We start from the raw sequence: 22439 nt of genomic DNA on the forward strand, positions 1-22439 counted from the left end.
AGTTGCTTCAGAAAATAATGTACACAAATTGTTAGCGGGCCATGCAACTATTGGCAGAGTTTGGACGCAACACAAAAACACATTTGATTTTTGTGTGCATTCAGGTATGTCACATTAATGAATTGTGGTTATTCCAACAACCACTAACTATGTTGAGTTCAAACGGTGGTTTACCGTATATACTCGAGTATAAGCCAAACCAAATATAAGTCGAGGCATCTAACTTTACCCCAAAAAACTGGGAAAACATATTGACTCGAGTATAAGCTGAGGGTGGGAAATGCAGCAGCTACAGGAAAATTTCAAAATAAAAATTACATTAATTAAGACATCCAGTAGGTTAAATGTTTTTGATTATTTACATAAAACTGTAATTTAAGATAAAACTGTCCAGCTCTGATTAAACCATTATTCTAACCTTCTTCAGTGTAAATATGCTTATGTATCCTTCCAATAATAATAAAGAGAATACAATAATCTATATAAATAAAAATGTAATGTTCGTTTATGGGATTAACAGAACTCAAAAACCACTGGGGGAATTGACACCAAATTTGGACACAAGACACCTAACAACCCAATGTATGTCTTTCACTCATAAAACACTGAAAAACACAGCAGAAGGGACTTTAAAAGCCCCAAAAATGATGAAAAGCTAAATGACAATACAGAAAAAAGGGAAGAAAGAGGGAATGAAGGGGAGAAAAGAAAGAAAGAAGAAAAAGGAAAGAAAGGGAGGGAAAAAGAAGGAAAGGGAGAAGGAAGCATGGAAGCAAAGCGAGAAGGAAGGAAAGAGGTAGAGAAGGAAGAAAGGAGGGAAAGGGAAAGAAAAAGGGGGAAGGAAGGAAAGTTAGAAAAGGAAGGAAGGAAGGAGAGAAGGAAAGAAAAAGGGGAAAGAAGGAAGGAAAGAGGGAGCGAAGGAAGGGGGGAGGTGTAGAGAAAGAGGGAGGGAAGGAAAGAATGAAAGAGAGAAGGAAGAAAAGAGAGACAACAGAAGAGAAAGAAAAAGGGGGAAGGAAGGAAAGAGATAGAGAAGGAAGAAGAGAAGGAAAGACGGGATGGAAGGAAAGAAAGAAGGAAGGAAGGAAGGAAGGAAGGAAGGAAGGAAGGAAGGAAGGAAGGAAAGAGGGAGTGAAGGAAGGAGGGAAAGAAGGAGAGAAAGAGGGAAGGTTGGCCACAGCAACACGTGGCGGGTACAGCTAGTAAATGTAATAAAATAGAGTAAAGTAATAAATATAAATAATAACAATAAATAGAGCAAAATAATGGAAATGTAATAATAACAATAAAAGTAAAGGAAAATAATAAATGTCATAATAGAGTAAAATAATAAATGTAATAAAAATAATAATAGAGTAAAAAAAAAAGTAAATGTAATAATTTATTTTGTGTCAAAAGCATTGCGTAAATCAATATAAAACTGATAAAAATAGAAGGAACACAAGCGGTTAAGTAATTTTTGACCAAAAACAGGCAACAGCGACTGCTTTGTCTGTAGCTTTAAACAATGCTTCCCCTGTGCATGAGGCAGGGCATTGTGGGCAAGCATACATATGTGGAGTATGTAATAATAACAATAATGTAATGTAATAAGAAGAATAAAATAATGTAAAAATAATAGTAGAGTAAAATAATAAATGTAATAATAGAGTAAAAATAAAATATAATAACAATAATAGAGTAAAATAATAAATGTAATAATAATAAATAGGGCAAAATAATAAATGTAATAACAAATAAAATAAAATACATGTAATAATAATAGAGTAAAATAATAAATGTAATAAAAATAATAATAGAGTAAAATAATGTAAATGTAATAATAATAGAGTAAAATAATAAATGTAATAATAATCAAGTAAAATATTAAATTAAATAACAATAATAGAGTAAAATAATAAATGTAATGAAATTATAATAATAGAGTAAAATAATGTAAATGTAATAATAATAAGAGTAAAATAATAATATCAGAATAAAATAATAAATAACCTTGACTTGAGTATAAATTGAGGGGGGCCTTTTCAGCCTAAAAAAAGGATTGAAAAACTCTGCTTATATGCAAGTATTGAAGCAATAAACTAGAGCTTATTAAAACAAGCGAGTTCTTGGCTAGGAGGCCAACTATAATCACAAACACTATACTTTAAGTTGAAAACAAATTCACTAATTTACTGTTCTGTCTAAACCAGAGCACAATTCACCTTTTATGCAACAGAATAACACAGCTTGTATAAGAATGTGCAATGATGCCAACCTGCAACCTTTAAGTGAACAGAAAAATATCTAAACCACACAATCTTTTGGGATCTCCCATTTTTTTATTCACAAATTATATTAACCAAGAAAGAAAACAAAACTGGAAACAGTGATACTGGCCTCAGGTTTCAAAAGGTGAAGAAGTAAAAATAATTTAGGTGCATACAAAGTTGCAAAACAATAATTTAATCAACATACCTATTTTACATGAGCAGTACCAAGGCTAAAGCACACTCTTCCCTTTAATTAACACAGTTAAAATATTTTGGAAATGAAGTGTTTTCAGCCAAATAATAAGTTATTACAAATTTACATTTAGAAAACATTCAAGCTTCTCTATGCATTTATGGAAGGCACAGAAGGATGATGAAATCCACTCTGCAGCACACAAATCTATATCAAATCGAATACTCAAAGCTCCTCAAATATAACCTCTACTTTGAGATGTCTTTGTGATTTCTTAAAACAAACGCAGACATCGGCATTTTGCAATATGGTCCTAAACCATTCCGCTTGTCCTGTCCATTGGCTGAAGAGGGATTTTGATTGCGCTATTCCAATTCACACATGTTTTTTTCTCTCTGAATGATTTCTCAAATCCTCTTGGTGGGTACAAAATCTGGAAATGGAAGCATAGAAAGTTATCAACTTCCAAGAATTCAGCAGACCGCAAGGAAAAGAGAGTCTGAACAAGATGGCACTATTTTGCACATAGCAAAACTAAAAAGGATAGCTGGACAGGATCAGACTTAAACTATATAGCAAACATGGGCAAACTTTGGCCCTCCAGGTGTTTTGGCATTCCACGACCCCTGAATATGGTTCCTCATGTGTGGTGACTCCCAGCCATAAAATTATTTTAGTTCCCTACTTCATAGACCTTGACATTTGGGAGTTGTAGTTGCTGGTGTTTATAGATCACCTACAATCAAAGAGCATTCTGAACTCCACCGACAATAGAATTGGCCACAACTTCCCACACAGAACCCCCATGCCTTGAAGGGAATCATTGGTGGAAGCCTCCCTCCAGCCTTGTACGTTCTCCCTCGTCCACACAGGCGCACCATCCTGTAATGCGCCAAGCACGCCTGCTTTCCCCTTCCCTCCCCACTTGGAGCATTAGAAACAGCCTTCCCCTTGGCTGAGAGGCCAGTCAATCACAGTGGAGGAGGGTTTTTGGTGGGAGGATTCACCGTCTGTTTCCAAAAAGGAAGAGAAGGACAGGCAGAGATCTTCAGCCTTCTCTGCCAAAGGAAGAGAATATGTGTTTCTGATAGTCTCTGTTTTTTTTTTTGTTTGTTGTTGTTTTTTTTTTGTCGTGTCAGGAGCGACTTGAGAAACTGCAAGTCGCTTCTGGCGTGAGAGAATTGGCTATCTGCAAGGATGTTGCCCAGGGGACGCCAGGATGATTTGATGTTTTTATTATCCTTGTGGGAGGCTTCTCTCATGTCCCCACTTGGGGAGCTGGAGCTGACGGGAGCTCATCCACCTCTCCCCGGATTCGAACCTGCGACCTGTCGGTCTTCAGTCCTGCCGGCACAGGGGTTTAACCCACTGCGCCACCGGGAGCTCTGTCTCTGGTGACCCCCATGAAACCCCCTCGTGACCCCCCAGGAGTCCCGACCCCCAGGTTGAGAATTGCTGGTATAGATGCAGGACAATACACACATCCTCATGCGGAAGGAACCCAAGTATCACATCACACCAAAGTTTGAACACAGTGACTTAGATTTCCTTTTCCACATCTTCCAATACAAAAAGGCAACCACCAAAACACACCATGCACATGGTTATTGCCCAGCCATATCTTCATAAATTAATGCATCTCTTTTTAAAACATCTGGATCTGCTTCATTTTAAGCTTAAGCATATACCCGAAAACCTTTCCCACATGAATGCAAACACATAGTATAACAATGTATTGTCGAAGGCTTTCATGGCTGTAATCACTGGATTGTTGTAGGTTTTTTCGGGCTATAGGGCCATGTTCTAGAGGCATTCTCTCCTGACGTTTCGCCTGCATCTATACCTCTGAGGATGTTTGCCAAAGATGCAGGTGAAACGTCAGGAGAGAATGCTTCTAGAGCATGGCCATATAGCCTGAAAAAACCTACAACAACATAGTATAACACTTTCAGTTGCATGAAATGGATTTTCACAAGAGTATTCTTTAGTTCTATGTCTCTCAGCTTTGGGCTGAATAGTGCCCAGTTTCTAGAGCTGGGACAAAGGACGGTGTTCTTGATAGAAAAGCTTAGCATTCTCTAATTAACAAACTACACATGGTAGGAGACTAGTGGGAATCAAATCAGTAATCTTTGGAAGAGGGGGGGGGTTGTTCTAACAAAGAAGGGACCCCTCCTCCTGGAAAGTAATTCTCTCAATAACAGCCTCCAACATACCCTCACTACTGGAATGGTCTTCTCCTTCTGCATCGTCCTCTGCTATTGTAGGCAAGCTCAGACTCTTGACACTTTGCTCCTCTGTAGGTTACAACATGGGACACAATCCAGTAACCTTGGAGTGGAGGGGATTTCTGACAAAGAAGGGACCCATCTGCCTGGAAAATAATTCCCTCCCCTTTCCCTGATCCGTAACAGCCCCCAACATACCTTCACTACTGGAATGGTCAGATATTTCTTCTTCCTCTTCTCCTTCTGCATCATCCTCTGCTATCGTAGGCATGCTCAGACTCTTGATGCTTTGCTCTCTTGTAGGTTGCAACATGGCTGCAAAATAGCAGTTAAATTAAGGAGTCATTCTTCCCCATTCATCTCCATACCCAGGTCCTTCCTGGTCAATTTGACAGGATATTCTCCCACCATTAGCTACTCATATAGTCTTTGGGTGTTTACTAGGTGTTCTTCTGCATTCCATTATTTCTATCTTCAGTTACATGGAGAAGGAGTTTAAGTTGAATAAACCCAAATTATACTGTTAGTCCCAACGAGAGATGGGAAGGCCTGGGGAAAAAATGGAAAAATCAAGAAAGGTTTTTTTCCCCCCGAAAAAATTGGGTGGGGAGAAGTGTGTAGAAACAAAGTTTCAGAAATCTTTCATTAAGGTCTTCATGTTATATATTCTGGTTGCTTCTGGTGTGAGAGAATCAGCTATCTACAAACACTGGGTTGTTGTAGGTTTTTTCGGGCTATATGGCCATGTTCTAGAGGCATTTTCTCCTGATGTTTCGCCTGCATCTATGGCAAGCATCCTCAGAGGTAGTGAGGTCTGTTGGAACTAGGAAAATGGGTTTATATGTCTGTGGAAAGACCAGGGTGGGACAAAGGACTGTCTGTTGGAGCTAGGTGTGAATGTTTCAACTGACCACCTTGATTAGCTTTTGATGGCCTGGCAGTGCCTGGGGCAATCTTTTGTTGAGAGGTAATTAGATGTCCCAGATTGTTTCCTCTTTGTTGTTTTGCTGTTGTAATTTTAGAGTTCTTTAACACTGGTAGACAGATTTTGTTATTTTCATGGTTCCCTTCTTTCTGTTGAAATTGTCCATATGCTTGTGGATTTCAATGGCTTCTCTGTGTAGTCTGACATGGTGGTTATTCAAGGGGTCCAGCATCTACAAACACGTTGCCCAGGGAATGCCCAGATGTGTTGCAATCCTGGGAGTTACTCTGGACCATGCTCTGACCTACAAGAAGCACTGCTTGACTATCAAATAAAAAGTAGGTGCTAGAAACAATACCATACGAAAGCTGACTGGCAAAACCTGGGGAAAACAACCAGACGCAGTGAACCCTTGCGCTTTGCTACTCTGCTGCTGAGTATGCATGCCCAGTGTGGAATAATTTCCCCATTATAGGACCCTATATGTGGAGCTTTTTTCCACAAAGTACCAAATCCATGAGAATAAATTTTACCTGAATCGGGGGGGGGGGGGGGGGGGTCGGGGGATGACGACACAACGTGCTGAGGATGTGCATTCTTTTGCTTTAAAATACAAACACCCAAACCCTGTACTGAAGTCACTTGATACATTTTGAAATTTTTGATCTATGCATAATATTCTACTCCTAGACAACTATGTGCACCAGGATTGTGGCGCAGCTGGCTGAGTGTCAGCGGCATTAAGATCACTCTGACCAAAAGGTCATGAGTTCGAACCCAGCCCGGGTTGGAGTGGGTTTCCAACCAATTGTGTAGCCTGTTGTCGACCTTTGCAACCTGAAAGACAGTTGCATCTGTCAAGTAGGAAAATTAGGTACCACCTTGTGTGGGGAGGCTAAATTAACTAATTTATGAGGCCATAAAAAAGACTCCAGCAAAGCATGCGGGGAATGCAGAAGTACTTCATCAGTGTCGCAGATGGACAATGAAAGCGACAGCTCCCCTGGCGGTCAGAAAAAGTTAAATAGCCTCTGTGTTTGTCTGTATACATTGTATGTCAAACTGGCATTGAATGTTTGCCATATATGTGTACATTGTAATCCGCCCTGAGTCCCCTGCGGGGTGAGAAGGGCGGAATATAAATACTGTAAATAAATATAATAAATAAATGTGCTGCCTCATTAAGATCACTACTGACCAAAAGGTCATGAGTTCAAAGCCAGTCCGTGTCGGAGTGAGCTTCCGGCCAATTTGTGTAGCTTGTTGTCGACCTTTGCAACCTGAAAGACTGTTGCATCTGTTAAGTAGGAAATTTAGGTACCACCTATGTGTGGGGAGGCTAATTTAACAAATTTACGAGACCATAAAAAGTCTCCAACAAAAGCATGCGGGGAATGTGGAAAGGACTTCATTAGTGTCACAGATGGGCAGTGAAGCAACAACTCCCCTGGTGGCTAGAAAATTGGAATGTTAAATAGCCTCTGAGTGTCTGTCTATATATGTTGTGTGTCTATGGCATTGAATGTTTGCCATGTATGTGTACACTGTAATCTGCCCTGAATCCCCTGCGGGGTGAGAAGGGTGGAATATAAACACTGTAAATAATAGTAATAAAATAACTAATTTTTCAATATTTGGGAGGAGGGAGGGGAGATTTGGTACCTTTTGGAAACAAACTTTTCATCTGTTGACTCGGTTTATTATTTACAGCTTCATGTGTTAAAACAAACATCATAAATTGGGACTTGGAAGGAAAGTGTCACCCAATGAAGATAGTAGGAAATTCCCCTGCGAAACTACCTACCTCTACTTTTTTGGGTTTCTATCTTCCGCATTGGTTGTACCCTTTGTCTGACTCTTTCAGTTCTAGGTGATCTTGTTTTCCTTTGATCTGATCGGGGTGCAGAGGATTCTAGCTGAACTTGACGGTGACGTCTTGACTTGGAAGCCTTAAAAATGAAATAGGCAACAACAGAAACAAGCCCTAAGTAGTATATACACTCCTTAAGCTATACAGTGACGATCAAATACTGTTGTAAACATGTATTCATAATTATTATCTTCAAACACTTACTGCAGCAACTGCAGAGTAGGATCTCGATTTAATGTCAGCTAATGCTCTGGCTCTTTCAGATCCCTGGGAAAGAAAAAGACCACAAACATTACTTATTTTTCCTTCTACACCACTCCAATCTTTCTATAATCCCCACTCACTAAAATTAAAAGCATGCTTCAGTTGACAAAAGGCTGGCAGCAACATTTTTAAAATATAGAATCATAGAATCCTAGAGTTGGAAGAGACCTCATGGGCCATCCAGTCCAACCTCCTGCCAAGAAGCAGGAAAATTGCATTCAAAGCACCCCCAACAGATGGCCATCCAACCTCCGTTTTAAAGCCTCCAAAGAAGGAGCCTCTACCACACTCTGAGGCAGAGGGTTCCACTGCTGAACAGCTCTCACAGTCAGGAAGTTCTTCCCCATGTTCAGGGAGAATCTCCTTTCCCGTAGTTTGAAGCGATTGTGCCATGTCCTAATTTCCACGGCAGCAGAAAACAAGCTTGCTCCCTCCTCCCTATGACTTCCCCTCACATCTTGATACATGGCCTTCATCATGTCTCCTCACAGCCTTCTCTTTTGCAGGCTAAAGATGCTCAGCTCTTTAAGCCACTCCTCATAGGGCTTGTTCTCAAGACCCTCGATCATTTTAGTCACCCTCCTCTGGACACATTCCAGCTTGTCAATATCTCCCTTCAATTGTGGGTACTCAGAAATGGACACTGTGTGATTCCAGGTAACGTGGTCTGACTAAAGCAGAATAGAGCATGGGTAGCATGACTTCCCTGGATCTAGACACTAGACTTCTATTGATGCAGGCCAAAATCCCCATTGGCTATTTTAGCTGCCACATAATATTGTTGGCTCATGTTCACCTTCCTGTCTAATTGCTGTTTTGTGTATTTTCATATGTATTTTATGGAAATATGTTTTAATATGTGTATTCTATGGAGTGTTTTAAAATAATTATGTGTTTTGATTTATGTATTTTAGCAATATTGTAACCTGCCTCAAGCCGTGAGGAGAGGCAAGTAAGAAATATATATATATATATATATATAGAGAGAGAGAGAGAGAGAGAGAGAGAGAGAGAGTCATGTCAGGAGTGACTTGAGAAATTGCAAGTCGCTTCTGGTGTGAGAGAATTGGCCGTCTGCAAGGACATTGCCCAAGGGACGCCCCCGGATGTTTTATCATCCTTGTGAGAGGTTTCTCTCATGTCCTCGCATGAGGAGCTGGAGCTGACAGAGGGAGCTCATCCACACTCTCCCCAGATTCGAACCTGCGACCTGTTGGTCTTCAGTCCTGCCGGCACAGGGGTTTAACCCACTGCGCCACTGGGGGCTCCTAGAAATGTTATTATTATTATTAGATACATAACAAGATTAGGATGCAGTAAATAAGATCAGTATGCTGGATTTTGTATTTGATTACACATCAGACACTTCCCAAGTGTCTAGGACTTTGTGATGTATCAGCAAATAATGTGTGCAGATCCAAGTAGGGTGCCCTTTTGCAGCTGACAGATGGTAATTTTGTCAGCGCCGATTGTTTTTAAGTGCGGGCCAAGGTCTTTAAGTACTGCACCCAGTGTGCCGATCACCACTGGGACCACCTTGACTGGCTTGTGCCAATCTTTGCAGTTCTATTATTGTTACTGTTATTATTATTATTGGGAAAACACAGACTTTTAGCCTAAGGTTTTTCTCCAAGACTCTTCCTGCTGAACAAAACCAGTAACTGCATAAAGGACTTTTTAAACTAGGCTATATTATCAACATGCTTCCTTTCTCTCACAACTGGGATTCAAGGAGGCTTACAACATCAAAAAGAATACAGTTAAGACATAGTGAAGATTAAAACACAATTAAACTACTCTATTCACGTTATTCATTATTATAATCATGTAACATTCACTACAAAGTAATCCTATGTTGAAGTACACTGATGCCACGGTCCAAAACCTGCCGCTAATTACAGACATCACAGTAAGCAAATGTCCTTACTTCTAACCCTTGCAAAGAAACTTCTTTTTCTGCTGTCCCTTCTTTATCCATAGTAACCAAGGGCGACTCCTGAAAGACACAAAAATATTACTATATAAGCCAACTACACACAAGACTTAGTCTAGAAATACCTCTGTTCCTTCCCAAACAGCCATCAGAGTCAACATTGTGTAATCTATACGAAGGAGCTTCCGGTGGCACAATGGGTTAACCAGTGTTTCTCAACCTGGGGGTCGGGACCCCTGGGGGGGTCGCGAGGAGATGTCAGAGGGGTCACCAAAGACCATCGGTAAACACAGTATTTTCTGTTGGTCATGAGGGTTCTGTGTGGGAAGTTTGGCCCAATTCTATCATTACTGGGCTTCAGAATGCTCTTTGATTGTAGGTGAACTATAAATCCCAGCAGCTACAACTCCCAAATGTCAAGGTCTATTTTCCCCAAACTCCACCAGTGTTCACATTTGGGCATACTGAGTATTCGTGCCAAGTATGGTCCAGATCCATCATTGCTTGAGTCCACAGTGCTCCCTGGCTGTAGGTGAACTACAACTCCAAAACTCAAAGCCAATGCCCACCAAAGAATTCCAGTATTTTCTGTTGCTCATGGGAATTCTGTCTGCCAAATTTGGTTCAATTCCATCATTGGTGGAGTTCAGAATGCTCTTTGATTGTAGGTGAACTATAAATACCAGCAACTACAACTCCCAAATGACCAAATCACACACCCCCCCCCAACCCCACCAATATTCAAATTTGGATGTATCAGGTATTTGTGCCAAATTTGGCCCAGTGAATGAAAATACACCTGGCATATCAGATATTTACATTACGATTCATAACATTAGCAAAATTGCAGTTCTGAAGTAGCAACAAAAATAAGGTTATGGTTGGGGGTCACCACGACATGAGGAACTGTATTAAGGGGTCGCGGCATTAGGAAGGTTGAGAACCACTGGGTTAAACCCTTATGCTGGCTGGACTGCTGACCTGGAAGTTGGCAGTTTGAATCCAGGGAGTGGGGTGAGCTCCAGCTTCTCATACTGGACATGAGAGAAGCCTCCCATAGGATGGTAACACATCCGGCCATCCCCTTGGCAACATCCTTGCAGACGGCCAATTTTCTCACACCAGAAGCGACTTGCAGTTTCTCAAGTCACTTCTGACACACACAAAATATACAAAAATATGTATTTAATATTTCCCGGATGCATAAAAATTAGAGGCATATTTCAGTGGAAGGAATCAATCACTGTGACGTTTCTTAATGTATATGCCCCACAGATCTCTACAACACAATGCATGTCATGTATGAACCATAATTGTGCAGCCTGGATATAGCATTTTCTGTTACAGTCCAGTTGCATATCTTGAGCTTTTGAGTCACCTACATAACGTTAATCAAAGCACAAGCGAACTGAGATGACCTACCATCTTATTCTTCTGCCACTGCTGGTGTTCTAAAACAACACTCTTGAAATTGGCTGGGAAGTCATCTTTGATCAAATCAATAGCCTTGTCTGGCTGGGACTGGTCTCGGGAGATCAGGCACTTCATTTTTTGGTAGTGGTCATGAATGTTCTTCATTTCCTTAAAGTGAAGAATATATATGTCTTTCTGTCAGACAGGACAGTTCTATAATAGCGCTAAAGCGTTTTTCCAATTCGTGACAATCACAGCAGGTAAAAACTGAACATCCTTTAATGGCAAAATCGGTAAGAATCAAGACTCTTGTCATCCATCACTCCTGTTTACGTGGCTTTCATACAAATACGAGGGTTGAATGAAAAGTAATGCCTCCACCTTTGTTACTTGGGTTTGGATGGGAATATTTTAATAAATCAAATGCAGGAATAATCCTTAGAATGTGCTGTTTAACTACCACTATCCACTTCTCCACATAATCACCAGTCAATAATAATAATCAGCTGGAGACTCCTCCTCCCAGCACCAACTGTCGCTCTGGGCCAGAGTGAAGAGAGAGGGGGCCAGGGGACAGTTCCACCTTGACTCCTGTGCTATTCTAATAATATAATATAATATAATATAATATAATATAATATAATATAATATATTGTATATGCATATAATATTTATAATATTATGTAATGCAATATAATAACAATATGATATTATAATTATATATTTATATTTCATGTAATATTACTAATAATATTACGATATAGTGGTATGGTGGTGCAATATAGCAATGTTTAATGCTGATATCGCACTATTTATTTATTTATTTATTTAACTTGTATACCACTACTCCCAATTTGGCTTGGAGCCGTTTACAGAAGCAGATTAAAACAATACAATTAGCTTTAAAAATAACAATAACAAAACAATAGGTGGTGAGAACAGGCATAGTCCGGGTTGCTAATACTATGCTAATAATATAATATATTGTATGTAATATATATCTTGGAAGCCACTCTGAGTCCCCTTCGGGGTGAGAATGGTGGCATATAAATGTCGTAAGTAAGTAAGTAAGTAAATAAATAATGGATATTACTTTTTGTAAAGCTCATAGTAAAGGAGAGGCGAGATAACAAAAGTAAGAGGAAGAACGTTAAACCCCACTGCAATAAATCCTACTGCAGCTGCTGGAAATTCTAGTTGATCACAACTGTTTGGTATCCTTGGTTTTTTTATGTTTCCTGTTTATGGATTTATTTGGATTATTGACTTTTGGAGTGGCTTGTTTTTCATTTCTTTGACTCTCCCTTGTACTCTGGTTATTCTGGCAACTGACTTTTCAAAGTGGATTTTGGAATGGTTGAGCGAGCCTCTCTTCAACTTTGGAAAGCTCCCTTGATTTCCCCTACAACTTGCCTCTTTAGACACTTGTTTTTAGGCACAGGACGAAGGCTGTGACTGCACTAACTTGTGCAAAAACATGAGGGGGAGACATGTTTGTAATAAGGTATCCATGAGATTGGCTTTTTCTAGGACTGACTGATACACTGATCTGTGAAAAAAAGGAAGTAGAATGTTCTACTCTTGGTAGATCCTAATTAATGCATACAATATTAAGAACACTTAATGTGCAAGCCAACATACTAAAAGATGAGGATAAAGCAGCAATATTTTTTACATTATTCCTTTGCTGGTACAATATACTATACACACAAGACCACAAATCAACACCTGTAAAGGCAAATCAACAAATAAGTTAGGATAACAAAAAAAGGCTGTCATATAACAGCAGTGATGCAAGAGCAAAATAATAATGGTACCTCTAAGAACTCTGCTGGGTTCAGCATGGCAACTCTGTCAGTTGGATCACTGAATTCTGTCTTCAGCTCAACTTTATCACGTGTGACCTTTTTTGTCCTAAATGAAAGCTAAAGGGAGGGAGGACCAAACAAATAGGAAAAGTTGACTATCCAAATAAAAGCACTTTATTTATTTATTTACTATACTTGTATACTATCTTTCTCAGCCTTATCGGCGCTGACATTTCACAGCTTTTATTACATCATAAGAACCATTTTGAAAAAGTATGCACTATTTTTCTCCAAAACCTAACCAAGTAAATATGTTTCTAGATCATACAACCTGGTAAACATCATACAATGCTGCTTACTAAATTTTAAAAGAATGAAAACAGATTTTAAAAAATTCAGTTACAAACATAAACATTGCATGCCAACAAATTCTTAAGATAACACTTTATTTTACACCATTTTGTATTTTAACTAAATAATAAATTGTAGTACTCTTCCCCCATGTTTCTCATCGTTTTAAAGCAGGGGTTTGTCAAAGTGCAAACACAGGCCACATGTAATCTCAAGGACAGTGCCTGAACAAAATCTGGCTACCAGTATTAAAAAAACTCTAAAATTACAACAGCAAAACAACAGAGAGGAAACAAACAAAGACATCTAATCACCTCTCAACAAAAGATTGGCCCAGACACTGCCAGGCCATCAAAATGCTAATCAAGGTGGTCAGTAGAAACATTCACACCTAGTTCCAACAGACAGGAGTCCTTTGTCCCACGCTGGTCATTCCACAGATATATAAACCCACTTTCCTAGTTCCAACAGACCTCACTACCTCTGAGGATGCTTGCCATAGATGCAGGCGAAACGTCCAGAGAGAATGCCTCTACAACATGGCCATATAGCCCTAAAAAACCTACAGCAACCCATTAATTACAGATTCATCAACTCACAAATTTTGGCATTGCCGTGAAATAGAATGCTTTGTCAGTACGAAGCTTCCTGAAGATGTAAGCTGCATCATAATGCTTTGCCTCTAACAGCTCTTGCTGGAATTTCATTACTTCTGACCAATCTTTGAGGGCAATCCTGATCTGAAATAAAAAAAGAACAATTTCTTCACACTTAAACCAGAAACATAGCCTAAGCACAATTCTCATATGAAAAACTCATATTTCTGTGAGTATGTTGTTCAAGTCACTTCCAACTTTTGCAACCCTGAGGCAAATCTATAATGGATTTTCTTAACTTAGCAAGATTTTTCCGAAGGAGTTGAGAGAGTGTGATTTGCCCAAGGTTACTCAGTGGATTTCATGCCTGAGTAGGGATTTGAACCCTGATCTCCAGGTCCAGAGTACAATGATCAGGAGTTGCACATATGATTCCTTGGCTCATAGCTCACATTCCCTTCTACTCGATCACACCATCTTTCTTTTAATTTGCTATTATTATTGTTTACCTATTCCAACTGCAAAATAAGGTTACTAATGACACCAAAAGGTGGAAAGCAAACAGATGAAAGCGTAACTTACCTTCTGCTTTGGCTGACACAACTGTGTATTGTACAACCCATACAGAATATAGAGGGCACCGACCCGGATCTGGAAAGTGTAAGGTGGCAAGAAGAACGTCCATACCAGAGCTAAAGCCTCTTTTGTAAATTTAATCTGCTCTGGGGTCCTTATTTTACCACTAGACAAAAGAGAAAGTGTTATATGTGAGCAAATATTACAATCAACCCATGTTATTAAAGGCAGAAACAAAAGGGGGTCATTAAAATCCACCAGAAAATACAAACACTTTTTATTGGTAATGAGACAGGCTGAGGGAGAACATGAGTGCAGTTTGTCCAACAGCATCTCCCACTATCAGTGACCGCATTTCTGTGTACAAACCCACACGATATCTTCGATCACCCGGAGAGGCCCTGCTCTCGCTCCCACCTCCCTCGCAGGTGCGGTTGAGGGAGAGGGCCTTCTCGGAGGTGGCCCCTGACTGGAACTCACTTTCCAGGGATATCAGACACACCCCGACATTGGCAGTCTTTAGGAGGAGCCTGAAAACGTGGCTGTTCCAGTGTGCCTTCCCGGAATAAGGAAATAATTCCCAGCAAAATGTCCTCAAAATGCACTTCAACTATTCGTTGGATTGTGCTCCCCTCACTTCTTTTAAAACCCTCCTACCAGATATATCCTACCTTGTTCATGCCCAGCGTTTATTTTTAATTTTTAAACTATTACATTTGGCCCAGCCATAGGTTTTTAAATCTTTTTGTGTTATTGTTTGTATGTGGTTTATACTAATTGTATTGTTTTTGTTAATTGCTTTCTTGTTTTATTGATATGTTGTTGGGCTTGGCCTCATGTAAGCTGCTCTGAGTCCCTTGGGGAGATGGTGGCGGGGTATAAATAAAGTTTTATTATTATTATATTCAAAGCTGCAGTCCAGCAACATTTGAAGGGCTCCAAATTGCTCCTCCCGTGTCCGCAGTCACACACAACAGAAGGGATAGAAAGGGAAGATGCAATTTCTGTCTGCAGCCCACTCCGAAAAGCCATAATAATAATAATAATAATAATAATAATAATAATCTTTAATTATAACCTGCCACCATCTCTCCAAAGGGGACTCGGGGTGGCTAACATGAGGCGAGGCCCAAAATAATACAACATAATAAACACACAAAATACAAAATACATCATAACAAAATATGATGAAAATATATGAAATAACAAAAGCAGCCTCTTGAGTACACCTGTGCTGGACGGGGTTACACTTCCCCTGAAGCCACAGGACCGCAGTTTGGGAGTCCTCTTGGATTCAATGCTCACGCTTGAGGCTCAGGCGTCGGCAGTGTCTGGGAGGGCTTTCGCACAACTGAGACTCGTGCGCCAACTGCGACCGTACCTTGCGAAGGCGGATCTGGCCGGAGTGGTCCACGCCTTGGTCACCTCCAGATTGGATTACTGCAATGCGCTCTACGTGGGGCTGCCCTTGAAGATGGCTCGGAAGTTCCAACTGGTCCAACGATCAGCAGCCAGGATGCTAACTGGGGCCCCTTACAGAGAGGTCAACCCTCCTGTTTAAGGAACTCCACTGGCTGCCATTTATTTTCCGAGCCCAATTCAAGGTGCAGGTGCTTACCTACAAAGCCCTGAACGGTTTGGGACCAGCCTACCTGCATGACCGCATTTCTATCTACGAACCCACGTGTTCTCTTCGGTCATCTGGAGAGGCCCTGCTCGTGATCCCACCGGCGTCACAAGCACGCTTGGTGGGGACGCGGGACAGGGCCTTTTCCGTGGTGGCCCCCCAACTCTGGAACACCCTCCCCAAAGACCTTAGACAGGCCCCTACATTGGCTGTCTTCAGAAAGAACTTGAAGACCTGGCTGTTCCGATGTGCCTTCCCAGATTAGGAAATCTCCACTACCAAGTCCCATAAGCACCTTATCAGAACCAATGACTGTTGCACATCGCACACCGCACTTGCCCTGGAAGCCCTATATACACCTCTTGTCACATCAGCACTTTTAATCTTTGTACCCATTTTCTGGCCCGGCCCAGTTTTATTGTGTTTTAGTGTATTCTGCCTGTTGTTTATTTTGCTTTATTCTGTTTTTAATTGTTTGTTTTGCTTAGATTGTATTGTTATATCGTGTTGTTGAGGCCTCGGCCTATGTGAGCCACATCGAGTCCTTCGGGAGATGCTAGCGGGGTACAAATAAAGTTTAATAATAATAATAGTAATAATAATAATCTACACGAGGCATGGGCAAACCTGGGTGTTTTGGACTTCAAGTCCCACAATTCCCGTGGGACTTGATGTCCAAAACACTTGGAGGGTCCAAGTTTGCCCATGCCTGATCTATACTGTAGAGTTAATGCGGTTTCACACCACTTAAACTGCCATGGCTTAGTGGAAAGTGTAGCTCGGCAAGTCCTTGAGACTTCTATGCCAAGGAGGGCCCAAGATTCCATAATACTGAGCAATGGCGGTAAAAATGGAATGAAACTGCGTTAATTCTCCAGTGTAGACGCACTCAAGAGCTACTTCGAGGAAAGGAAGAAAGGGGGCCCACTAGAAAATGGTGTGGAAGCGTTGCTGCCTCCACAGAGTGGCGAAGTCTTCGAAGCGGACGCTCTCGACTTCTTGGAAATGCCTCAGGAGCGCCTCACAGTCCGTGGCCAGCCCCGGCCAGTCGGCCATGGCTGCAAATGAACCTACTTCCGCCTCAGAGCCCTCGGAGGCACGAAGTGCGCATGCGCGATGCAGCCAGCCAATGGCTGGAGATTAGGTTTCACGCGCCTTTCTCGGAGTGCGCATGCGTGGAAGCGACAACTAACTGTCCCACACTTCGCCCCGACGTGCGCATGCGCTACACAAACTAGCCCCGCCCCTCTTGCCGGCCAGCCTCAAACTAAAGCAAGCACGGCGTTGAGACTGCTATTAAAACCTACGATAAGCGGTTCTGACCAATCCAAGGCTTTGGCTGTGTGTTAGCTCCGCCCCCTTTATTTCTTAAAGTGGCAGTGCCATTTAGGCTGTCTAAGTATTATATACAAAGAAGGAAAGGAGCAATTTCATGTGGACAATTTCAACAGAAAGGAAGAAACCATGAAAATGAACAAAATCTGGCTACCAGTATTAAAAAACTCAAAAATTACAACAGCAAAACACCAGAGAGTAAACAATCAGGCACATCAAATCACTCCCAACAAAAGATTCCCCCCAGGCACTTCCAAGCCATTAAATGCTAATCAAGGTGGTCAGTTGAAACATTCACACCTAGCTCCAGCAGACAAAAGTCCTTTGCCCCACCCTGGTCATTCCACAGATATATAAACCCATTTTTTACTTCCAACAGACCTCACTACCTCTGAGGATGCTTGCCATAGATGCAGGCGAAACGTCAGGAGATAATGCCTCTAGAACATAGCCATATAAAAACCTACAACAACCCAAGGAAAGGAATTGTTGAAGTTTATGATGACTGGGAAGTTTACTACAAATAAACCCCACTTGCCTTGTTTCCAACAAACCTCACAGCCTCTGCGGATGCCTGCCATAGATGTGGGTGAAACGTCAGGAGAGAATGCTTCTGGAACATGGCCATACAGCCTGGAAAACTCACAGCAACCCAATTTCTCTTTTATTTCTTCTCTCCAATCTTACTGTTTAGGTTCTTTTTCAGATAAATTGTTTCTGTTTTGTTTTATATTGTTTTAATGTATTAACCTGTATAATGATATTATGTGTACTAATTTGAGTCGGCAACTGGCTGAGAAAGGCGGTATACAAATACAGTAAGTAAATAAATAAAGCCATTGGCCATATTGTTTGTCTAATTTTGTATCAATAAATTCTCTAATATTTTGCAAAAGTTTTTTTTTAGGATGAGGGGAAGCATAGTACTTACTTATTTACTTACTTACATAGTACTTACTTACTTACATACTACTTACTTACTTAGTATGGGGGGGAAGCATAGTACTTAATTACTTAGGCGATTCCTCATAGTCCGAGTATGTCTTCCAAGATCCGTGTACTTACTTACTTACTTACTTACTTACTTAGGCGATCCCTCGTAGTCCGAAGATGATGGTACTCCAAGTTCGGTGTCCTGGCGGTGGGTCCGTAGGTGACTGTGGAGCCCTATTCTTGACCTGCATGTTCTCCTGCAGTGAGGGCATTGGTTTCCAGGTGGAAGGCGGTCGGGGTTGGCACACCTTCCTCTTAGCACATTTCTCTTTCGCCCTCCATTCGTGCCTCTTCAAATGCTACACCACTGCCGGTCACAGCTGACCTCCAGCTGGAGCGCTCAAGGGCCAGGGCTTCCTAGTTCTCAGTGTCTATGCCAGAGTTTTTAAGGTTGGCTTTGAGCCCATCTTTAAATCTCTTTTCCTGCCAACCAACACTCCATTTTTCATTCTTGAGTTTGGAGTACAGCAACTGCTTTGGGAGAGCATCCAGACAACGTGGCCGGTCCAGCGGAGTTGATGGCAGAGGACCATCGCTTCAATGCTGGTGGTCTTTGCTTCCTCCAGCATGCTGACATTTGTCCGCTCGTCTTCCCAAGAGATTTGCAGGATTTTTCGGAGGCAACACTAATAATAATAATAATAATAATAATAATAATAAACTTTATTTGTACCCCGCCACCATCTCCCCAATGGGGACTCGGTGTGGCTTACATGGGGCCAGGCCCGAACAACAATTACAATAAAAAGAACGAAAACACAACCGAAAATGCAAACAATAAATAACATCAGAATTATATAGAGCATATGAATACATAACAATATAAGAATTACAATAGAGACAGAGACAATGGGCGGGCTACATGTAATTATTAAAAACAACTAATCAAAACTAATTAAAAACTCAGACAAGATAAAAGAGAGAAGCAGATAATATGCGGAGTAGTACTCATCATGACAGGAGTTGTGGAGTCAAGCTTTCCCACAAGGGGGGGACGTCTACTCTAATGACAGAATTATCATCTAAACAGTCATGTGAAATTGTATACCTACTCATCAAAGGCACAATGGAAGAGCTAAGTTTTAAGATTCTTCTTAAAAACTTCTAAAGAAGGGGCTTTCCAAATTTCTCCAGGCAACAAATTCCAGAGTCGGGGAGCCACAGAATCGTTCCAGGAGTTGCATGTGACGTCTGTAGACAGTCCATGTCTCGCAGGCATATAGCAGGGTTGGGAGGACAATAGTTTTATAAACAAGCACCTTGGTATCCCTACGCAAGTCCCACTGTCTGCTTCATTCGGAAAAATGCTGCACTCGCAGAGCTCAGGTGGTGTTGTATTTCAATGCCAATGTTGACTCTTGTGGAGAGGTGGCTGCCAAGGTAGAGGAAATGGTCAACATTTTCTAATGTTACACCATTAAGCTGTATTTCTGGCATTGGAGAGGGATTGGCTGGTGACTGCTGGAAGCATAGTACATATGCCTTCCAGTCAGTCGAATTATACTATGTAATTCTTGTTCCTGGGTTATCAATGTCATTTCCTAATTTGTTCTATCATTAAAGGTAAAGGTAAAGGTTTTCTCCTGACATTAAGTCCAGTCATGTCTGACTCTGGGTTGTGGTGCTCATCTCCATTTCTAAGCCAAAGAGCCGGCGTTGTCCATAGACACTTCCAAGGTCATGTGGCCGGCATGACTGCATGGAGTGCCGTTACCTTCCCGCCGGAGCGGTACCTATTGATCTACTCACATTTGCATGTTTTTGAACAGCTAGGTTGGCAGAAGCTAGGGCTGACAGCGGAAGCTCATGCCACTCCCTGGAATCGAACCTGCGACCTTTTGGTCAACAAGCTCAGCAGCTCAGTGCTTTAACCCACTGCGCCATTAAAAACATAGTAAAAGTTTATTGAACTGCAAAAAAAATGTATTTGAGGAATATCTTCTCAATGGTGGCCCCTTGACTATGCAACTCCCTCCTGAGTGACATTAGATCAGCCCCCTCACTCCTAGCCTTCAGAAAGAAAGTAAATACTTGGCTGTGGGATCAGGCTTTCTGAGAATAGTGCAGTGCAATAACAGATTTGGAATATGTACAATGGCTATGGAACAGCTTGGACTATGATTGTGGATGGAGTGGTTTTAATATGAAATGTAATGTTTTTAAATGTTTGATATGTATTCATTTTAATTCAATTTTAGTATTTTGGAATTGTATGTGTTTTAAGGCATTGAATAATTGCCTCTATGTAAGCCACCTTGAATCCCCTTCAGGGTTGAGAAAGGTGGGCTATAAATAGGGTAAATAAATACATAAATAAATATCTTGCAACACATTTTGCTTTAGTTTTTCAATGAATATCCCATCGTGTCTCAACCAATCCAACAGAGTTGCTTTGAGTTTTCCAGGCTGTATGGCCATGCTCTTCTGATATTTTGACTACATCTATGGCAGGCATCCTCAGAGGTTGTTGGAAACTAGTCAAGCCAACAATGTGATGTGGCGGCAAAAAAAGCCAATGGGATTTTGGCCTGCATCAATAGGAGCACAGTGTCTAGATCTAGGGAAGTAATGCTACCCCTCTATTCCACTTTGGTTAGACCACACCTGGAATATTGTGTCCAATTCTGGGCACCACAATTCAAGAGAGATATTGACAAGCTGGAATGTGTCCAGAGGAGGGCGACTAAAATGATCAAGGGTCTGGAGAACAAGCTCTATGAGGAGCGGCTTAAGGAGCTGGGCATGTTTAGCCTGAAGAAGAGAAGGCTAAGAGGAGATATGATAGCCATGTATAAATATGTGAGAGGAAGCCATAAGGAGGAGGGAGCAAGCTTGTTTTCTGCTTCCCTGGAGGCTGGGACGCGGAACAATTGCTTCAAACTACAAGAAAGGAGATTCCATCTGAATATGAGGAAGAACTTCCTGACTGTGAGAGCCGTTCAGCAGTGGAACTCTCTGCCCCGGAGTGTGGTGGAGACTCCTTCTTTGGAAGCTTTTAAACAGAGGCTGGATGGCCATCTGTCAGAGGTGATTTGAATGCAATATTCCTGCTTCTTGGCAGGGGGTTGGACTGGATGGCCCATGAGGTCTCTTCCAACTCTTTGATTCTATGATTCTAAATGGGGTTTACATATCATTTGTGATAGCCACAAAAATGTTTCTGAAGTTAGAAACTACTTTCCAAATAAGTACAATTAAACAGTAAATAACACTTTCAAACCATGAACTGAGAACGTTTCAAATGTTGTTACCTGGCAATCCTATAACTCATAAGGTTGGAAGAGACCCCAAGTGCCTCTCAGTACAACCCTTATGCTAGGCAGGAATACACAATCAAAGCTCTCCTGACAGAGGGCCACCCAGCCTTTTTCAAAACTTCTGGAGAAGGTGATTCAACACCATACCGTGAGGCAGCATATTCCACTGTTGAATAACTCTAACCATAAGTAAGTTATTCTCAATGTTTATGTGGGATCTTTTCCCCTGCAATTTGAATCCATTCCATAGCTCTGTGACCAAGTTTTTAGAGCAGCAGAATATAAGCTTGCCTTCTCCTCAATGTTACATCATTTCAAAGATTTAAATATGGTTATCATGTCCCTTCTCAGGCATCTTTTCTCCAAGCTAAGCATAAACAGCTCCCTAAGCTGCTCCTCACAGGGCTTTGCTTCCAAATCTTTGATCCTTTTGATTGTCCTTCTTCAGACATATTCTAGGTTGCCAATTGCCCAGAACTAGACACAAGTATTGTCGAAGGCTTTCATGGCTGGAATCACTGGTTTGTTGTGAGTTTTCCAGGCTGTATGGCTATGTTCCATAAGCATTCTCTCCTGAAATCCTCAGAGGTTATGAGGTCTGTTGGAAACTAGGAAAAAGGGGGTTTATCTATCTGTGGAATGTCCAGGGTGGGAGAAATAATTCTTGTTTGTTTCAGGTAGGTGTGAATGTTTCAATTGACCACTTTGATTAGCATTTAATGGCCTAGCAGTTTCATGATCTGGCTTCTTATTGCCTGGAAACATTCACACGTACCTCTAGCAGACAATTTTATTTATTTATTTATCTATTTGGGGTG

General features: G+C 41.2%; 1 protein-coding gene across 1 annotated transcript; it reads right to left on the reverse strand.

Annotated features, from left to right (window-relative positions):
- Positions 1-2852: 2852 nt before the first annotated feature.
- On the reverse strand, positions 2853-17143 carry SNAPC1 (small nuclear RNA activating complex polypeptide 1). The gene is made up of 10 exons (XM_060754157.2): positions 16965-17143; positions 14416-14575; positions 13837-13977; positions 12896-13003; positions 11088-11246; positions 9660-9728; positions 7673-7735; positions 7403-7547; positions 4872-4988; positions 2853-2878 (listed from the first exon to the last, which is right to left on the reverse strand). Exons 1-10 carry the CDS (start codon positions 17090-17092, stop codon positions 2853-2855), a joined length of 1116 nt encoding a protein of 371 aa, XP_060610140.2. The 5' UTR covers positions 17093-17143.
- Positions 17144-22439: the final 5296 nt, after the last annotated feature.

The sequence above is a fragment of the Anolis sagrei genome, chromosome 1 (assembly GCF_037176765.1).
Source record: "Anolis sagrei isolate rAnoSag1 chromosome 1, rAnoSag1.mat, whole genome shotgun sequence".
NCBI lineage: Eukaryota > Metazoa > Chordata > Lepidosauria > Squamata > Dactyloidae > Anolis > Anolis sagrei.

Coding starts and splice junctions, on each gene's coding strand:
- SNAPC1 (XM_060754157.2), bottom strand. CDS start 17,092: ATGGCCGACTGGCCGGGGCTGGCCACGGACTGTGAGGCGCTCCTGAGG. Junction 13,978..14,415: donor TGTGTCAGCCAAAGCAGAAG/GTAAGTTACGCT, acceptor TTTTTATTTCAG/ATCAGGATTGCCCTCAAAGA. Junction 11,247..12,895: donor ACCCAGCAGAGTTCTTAGAG/GTACCATTATTA, acceptor CTTCACTTTAAG/GAAATGAAGAACATTCATGA.